Genomic DNA, 7,171 nt, shown 5'->3' on the forward strand with positions numbered 1-7,171 from the left:
CCTGTTAGGCTTGTTTTACCCTCCCATTCCGATGAACATCTCCTTTCGATATTAGCTGATGTTGGGATATGTCTAGACGCTAGCGTGGGTTCTCCCTCCTCTATGTTGCAGTTGATTCGTGCTAACGAACGTGCTCAGGCTGATATCGCCAAGGCCAAGGAGGCCGGTACTGGGATGGATGCCCCTCTGGTTGTGGCCGGAGGGGAACCGGGCGAGGTTGCTAGGGGGCAGCTCTCTCCGGTGCAGAAGCGCGGGGCCGGGAAACGTGCTAAAACCTGCAAGGCTCCATGCAGGTCGAGCTTGAGAATTAAAAACCTTTCCCTAAGATGAAGGCCCTGTTTTGGAACATTAGAGGGTTCTGCGCTAGGGGGCGCAGAGACCAACTGAAGGACTTAATGCGCGCTGAAAGAATTGATTTTATCGGGCTTGTTGAGACTCTTAAACCCTCCTTTTCTCCTTCTGAACTATCGGCGATTGCTGGGATTGATAGATTTAGGTGGAATTTCGTGGCCTCTGTTGGTCAGTCCGGCGGCTTTCTTCTGGGCACCAATAATGTCACCTTTGATTTTGTGGCTTTCGACCATGGTATATACTGGGCTAGTATGGTAGTTTCCCTACGTTCCAATAACACCCTCCTTGAACTTATGGTAGTATATGGTCCGGCTGATCATTCCTTGTCACAAATTTCCTTGGATGAGATTTTTACTAAAATTGATGCCTGCCAACTGCCACTCCTGATTGGGGGTGATTTTAATCTGCTTCGGTATCCTTCTGATAAGAGTTCTGTCAATTTCTCCTGGGTGCGGGCCGAGGCTTTTAATGCTTTCATCAGGGACACGGCTATCCGTGAGATCCCGAGGGTTGGGGCCTGCTACACTTGGACCAACCGACAGACTTGTCCTATTCGCTCGGTTCTTGATAGAGTTTTTATCTGCCCTGCTTGGGATGGCCTTTTTCCTCGCTGCTCACTTTGGGCCCTCCCCATCGTCGGGTCCGATCACGCTCCTCTCATCCTTGACGATGGTCTCTGCCCCAATGGCTGCCAAAGATTTCAATTTGACGCGTCCTGGCTTTTAGTGGAAGGGTTCCCTGATATGCTGGCTCAGAAGATCTTGGGCTTTCTTACCTCCCCCCATCATTCATTTGGCCCGATGGATGACTGGCATTATGTTTCTTACTCCCTACGCAAGTTCCTTAGAGGATGGGCCAAGAACCACTTTGCTGAGTCGAGGCGCGACAAATCTAGGTTGAGTGCTCAAATTAGTGCCCTCGACTTCCGTGCGGACAACGTGGGCTCTCGGCTACTGAGTGGCAAGTTCGCTATGGCCTTGAGAAGGAGCTTCTGGCTATTCATCGCCAAGAGGAAGTGTATTGGAAGCAAAGGGGTACGATTAATTGGACTCTTAAGGGTGATTCTCCCACGGCTTACTTTTTCGCCATTGTGAATGGCAGACGGCGTAGATGTTTGATTAACAGCCTCATTATTGATGGTGTTAGGGTCTCTGAACCGCCGGTCATTCTCCGTCATGTAGTTCGGTTCTTCTCTAACCTGCTTTCGGCTAAACGAGACCTCGGATTCGCGCTAGCCCCGGGCTTCTGGGCTCCCCTTGATAGGATTTCTCACGCTGATAATGAGCTTCTGTTGATTCCCCCTTCCGAGGAGGAAATTTTTGATACTATTCGGACGGCTAATTCTAATGCGGCTTCAGGCCCTAATGGTTTCTCCATTCCGTTCTTTCGACAATTCTGGCCCCAACTAAAAGGTCTAATTTCTGCTGTCATCCAAGGGTATTGGCTGGGATCGGTTGACATTTCTAGACTTAACTATGCGGTTCTCTCCCTCATCCCTAAGGTCAAGGGTGCGGATATGATTTCTCAATTTAGGCCGATTGCTTTAATCAACAACTTCGCAAAGATGCCTGCAAAGGGCATGGCCACTAGGCTATCTCCCATTGCACATCGGACCATTAGCCCTTTCCAGTCTGCTTTCATCAAAGGGAGGTTCATTTTGGACGGGGTACTTTGTTTACATGAGATTATTCATGACTTACGGGTGCGAGGGACCAAGGCTGTGGTTCTCAAACTTGACTTTGAAAAGGCCTACGACTCGGTTAGCTGGAAATTCCTTCGGCAAGTTCTTTTGGCTAAGGGCTTTGAGGGGCCTGTTATGCAGCGCTTGATGCAATTGGTTTCTGGGGGGCACACGGCTGTGGCTGTCAATGGTCAAATTAGCCAGTTTTTTGCTAATGGCAGGGGCCTCAGGCAAGGGGATCCAGCGTCCCCTTTACTCTTCAACTTTGTGGCTGATGCTCTATCTCGCATTCTCTCTCGAGTTGCCTTGGCTGGTCATATCACTTCGGTGAGCTCTCATCTCATCCCTAATGGCATCTCTCATCTCCAATATGCGGATGATACTATAATTCTGATGGAACTTAATGATAATAGCCTCACCAATCTGAAATTCCTTCTGCTTTGTTTTGAAGCGCTCTCAGGTCTTAAAATCAATTTCTCTAAGAGTGAGGTTGTAGTGACTGGGGTCTCGGACGAAGAGGCGCAGCGGATGGCCCATCTTCTGAACTGCTCTTTGGGATCCTACCCTCTCAAATATCTAGGCCTCCCCATTTCCCCGCTTAAACTTTTGGCTAAAGACTTCGCTCCGGTGGTTACCAAAGTTGGCAACAAAGTTCTCCCTTGGCGAGGGCGATATAATACGCAAGCGGGCAAGGTCGCCCTTACTAACTCCTGTCTTTCTTCGCTACCTATGTTCTTAATGGGATTCTATCTTCTCTCTAGTGGGGTTCATAATGGTTTTGACAAGCATAGGGGTGCTTTCTATTGGAACGCAGCGGACAATAAACGTAAGTACAGGATGGTCAGATGGGACATTATATGTCGCCCCAAGGCCAAAGGGGGTCTGGGCATTATTAATACGCGAGTGATGAATAATTGTCTTATGATCAAATGGTGGTGGAAGATCATGACCCTTGAGGAACTGCCACCCTGGCTCTCTATCCTAAAAGCTAAATATTTCCCCTCCTCGAGTCCTATGTTCGCGCCGGCTGCGGGTGGGTCGCAATTTTGGCATCAACTGGTTAAAGTCCGGCCGATCTTTCGGTCCCTTGTAAAATTTGTAGTTAGGAACGGTAAGTCTACGCGGTTTTGGCTTGATTGGTGGGTCGGGGACTCCACGCTGGTTGTTGCTTTTCCGGTTCTATTTTCATATTGCGATGATACTGAGGTTTCTATCTTTGAGCTCTCGGCTAGGGGTTGGGTTCTGGATGTTCGTCGTTCTCTTTCTCCTGAAGAGTTGGAAGATTGGCAGCGCCTTACTGCTTGCTTCCCCCTGCTCTCGGAGGAAGAGGATGCCGTGGTGTGGCCCCTCTCCTCTTCGAGGCGTTTTTTGGTTAAATCTGCTTACTCCAAGCTTATCCCTGGGAGGCGCCCGGTCAAGTTTAAGCATGTCTGGTCGGCTCGAATTCCTCCTAAGATCAAGATATTTCTCTGGCAAGCTGTCCGGAGTAAGCTTCCGGCGGCCGATCAGATTAAGAAAAGAAACGGGCCGGGGTCCGACAGGTGTGTGCTTTGTGGGGCACTGGAGAACACCGAGCATATTTTCTTTCACTTCTCCTTAGCTAAACTTATGTGGAGTTGCATCAGACTCTGGTTACATGTAAATTGGTCCCCTTCCTCCTTTGAAGACCTGAGGCATTATGTCAATCTTCTTTCTGGCCATTCTAAAAGAGTCTTCTTAGTTGGATGGGCTGCGATTGGCTGGTCGTTGTGGACTACTAGGAATAAGTTCTCGATTGAACATATTTTTCCGGCTAATCCTGTCAATTGCTTATTTAAAGCCAATGGTTTCTTGCAGCAGTGGAGATTATTGACTAAAGAAGGGGACCCCCAGGCCTTCGACGCCATGCTATCCAAGATGAAATCTACGGCATCTGGGCTTCTTCGGCTTTCTTTGAGGACGGCTTCCTGAATGCTCTTTTGGTGTCTGGTTTAGGCTGGCCTGCGTGCCATGTAAGGCCGCTGGCCTTGTAATGATACTTTATCTTCTGCGCGTGATACTTTGTTGGGTGCTGTTGTTGGTCATATACTCTGCCTGGTGGCTTTATCTATAAAGTCGGGCTCTCGCCTTTTCTCTAAAAAAGGGGGACTGGTACCCGCAGGGCCTCGACCGCGACAACATCAGCGGCATCAATGGCTACCGGGTGTTCATCGGGGTATCCATGATCCTCGCCGACGGCCTCCTACACATGCTCTGCATCCTGGTTCGGACGCTCTACACCATGTACAACCCGCAGCCGAGGCAGAGCAGCAACGGGCAGCCGTTCCGGTGCCTTAGCGTCGTCCTCGACCGGTCGGCAACCAGCTTCGACGACCGCCGAAGGACGCAGGTGTTCCTCCGGGACCGGATCCCCGCCGTGGCGCCCATCATCGGGTATGTGGTCCTGTCGGTCATCTCCACCCTCGTCATACCGCAGCTCTACACCCAGCTGAGGTACCACCACGTGGCCTTCGCCTACATCATCGCGCCGGTGTTTGCCTTCTGCAACGCCTACGGCAACGGCATCACGGACATGAACATCGCGACCACCTACGGGAAGGTCTCGCTACTCATCTTCAGCTCGTGGGTGGGGCTCAAGGACGGCGGCGTGGTGGCCGGGCTGGCCGCCTGCGCCATCATCGTGTCCAACGTGTCCACCGCGTCCGACCTGATGCAGGACCACAAGACGGGCTACATCACCCTCACATCGCCGCACACCATCACCATCTGCCAGGTCGCCGGCACGGCGCTCGGCTGCGTGGTGAACCCCGTCATCTTCTCGATCTTCTACAGCGTGTACAACAGCGGCGCCCACGACGACAGCAACAGCATCGGCCCGTACGCCAAGGTGTACCGGGGGATCGCCATGCTCGCCATGACCGAGAAAAACGGGCTGCCCAAGCACACCATGCTGCTCTGCAAGGTCTTCGTCATGCTGGCGCTGTCCATCAGCGTGCTCCGGGAGGTGTCGACGCACAAGAGGTGGCGCGTCCTGAGGTACATCCCGAGCACCATCGGCATGGTCGTGGCCTTCTTCGTGCCGCCCACGATCCCCGTGGGCATGGCGGTGGGCAGCGCCGTGATCTACCTGTGGGGGAGGTCCGACCGCGACGACATGCGGCTCATGTCGCCGGCGGCGGCGTGCGGGCTGATCTGCGGGGACGGGTTCGTGTCGCTGCTGTCATCGACGCTCACGCTGCTCAAGGCCGCCCCGCCGATCTGCATCATGTTCGTGGCTCGAGGAGTGAACCAGAGCCTTGACGCTTTCCTAGCAGCGAAAGGCATGCCAACGTAGTGATTCGACGTGCGTGTTGTACTTTGTAGTTAAACGCAAGTTTGGTCACATCGTGAGTACTCCGTATCCTGTATAACGTCAGTTTTTTAAGGTCTTGGAACGAACGCATGATAGCCGTCCGATGGCGAACATGGATCTTGCAAGGCTGGTCACCATGTCACCTTCCTGGAACCATTCACACCCGATGCGAACAGCCCGAACGTTGTTCTTTAACCCAACGCCCCTCACGCACTAGCCTGGGTGGTTGAGATAGAGAGGGGGGAGGCCACAACCATGGTAGGGGTTGCTGCGGCCTCGGGGTGTTGGCCTCGCAACGGCGTGCGGCGGGTGTTGGGCGAAGTTCTGACGGCTGCTCCATGCCTCGCATTCAAGAATACCCGCCCTCCGCCTCCTCGGCTCTCCGCCGAGGAGGAGGCCATGGTGCTCCCGGTCCGCAACGGTGCCTCTCGATCCATAGAGGGAGCGCCGGGAGAGGGGCCCTCCATGTGGTTTTGCGCCAAGATCATCCGCCGCAGCAGCCATCCTCATCCTCATACTCATACTTTGTTCCACAATGTCCATGGTGCTCGCTCCAGACGGTACTGTGTCCCCCGTTGCTAATTCCGCCCCAAAGTCAAATCTCTGGGCTAATGTGTTTGCTCCTGCTCTAGTTGTTGCAGGTGAGGTGGTGTTGCGGCTCTACCTAGCCTTCAATGCCATGATTGGGCGGAGGTTAGGCAGTTGGCTCCCCGTCTCGCCACATCGCTGCCGCCGTCGTGGGTGACATTGAGCCTCTTCGCCTTCTCATATGTGCTCTTCCTCGACCGACCTAGCTACCGAACCAAGGAACCATGAGCTGCTCATCCCTTAGGATTTCACAAATGATAAGTGCCAAACGTCAAGTGTGTGGCTCTCCGTCCCTGACGTTTTTCGATGACAATTCCAGTCACAGAAGGATGGCAAATTCCAGTGGCACGCGACAAGTTTCTGTCAAAAATAAACTGAAGCACGAAAGTTGACATGCTTGCCAACTGAAGTTGCCATCCTCGCGTAGCTAAACTAGCCATTGTAAACGTTCGGAGTTGTCATGTGCTCGTACCTGACGTTTGACACTTATCAGGTGTCGGTGTCAAAACCGGCGGATCTCGGGCAGGGGGTCCCGAACTGTGCGTCTAAGGCTAATGGTAACATGAGGCGGGGGATACAATGTTTACCCAGGTTCGGGCCCTCTCTATGGAGGTAATACCCTACTTCTTGATTGATTGATCTTGATGAATATGAATATTACAAGAGTTGATCTACCACGAGATCGTAATGGCTAAACCCTAGAAGTCTAGCCTATGAGGTTATGATGATTGTGGCTTAACCCTAGAAGTCTAAACCCTCCGGTTTATATAGACACCGGGGGAGCTAGGGTTATACAAAGTCGGTTACATCGAAAGGAATCTACATATCCGAATCTCCAAGCTTGCCTTCCACGCCAAGGAGAGTCCCATCTGGACACGGGACAAAGTCTTATATCTTGTATCTTCATAACCCAACAGTCCGGCCAAAGTATATAGTCCGGCTGTTCGAGGACACCTTGAGGGAGTCCTGAATTAGGGGGTCCTCGGACAGCCGGACTATATACTTTGGCCGGACTGTTGGACTATGAAGATACAATATTGAAGACTTCGTCTCGTGTCCGGGTGGGACTCTCCTTTACGTGGAAGGCAAGCTTGGCAATTCAGATATGTAGATCTCCTTCTCTATAACCGACTCTGTGTAACCCTAGCCCCCTACGGTGTCTATATAAACCGGAGGGTTTAGTCCGTAGGACAACAACAATCAGAATCATAGGCTAGCTT

General features: G+C 52.2%; 1 protein-coding gene across 1 annotated transcript in view; it reads left to right on the forward strand.

Annotated features, from left to right (window-relative positions):
* The window catches only part of LOC119365417 (probable metal-nicotianamine transporter YSL17), a 9,538-nt gene extending 4,193 nt beyond the window's left edge, over positions 1–5,345 (forward strand). Inside the window, exon 3 of the mRNA XM_037631046.1 lies at positions 4,153–5,345. Coding sequence (XP_037486943.1) covers positions 4,153–5,345 — 1,193 coding nt within the window. The remainder of the gene's footprint in view (positions 1–4,152) is intronic.
* The last annotated feature ends 1,826 nt before the right edge of the window (positions 5,346–7,171 follow it).

This window comes from Triticum dicoccoides, chromosome 2B, assembly GCF_002162155.2.
Source record: "Triticum dicoccoides isolate Atlit2015 ecotype Zavitan chromosome 2B, WEW_v2.0, whole genome shotgun sequence".
Taxonomy (NCBI): Eukaryota; Viridiplantae; Streptophyta; class Magnoliopsida; order Poales; family Poaceae; genus Triticum; species Triticum dicoccoides.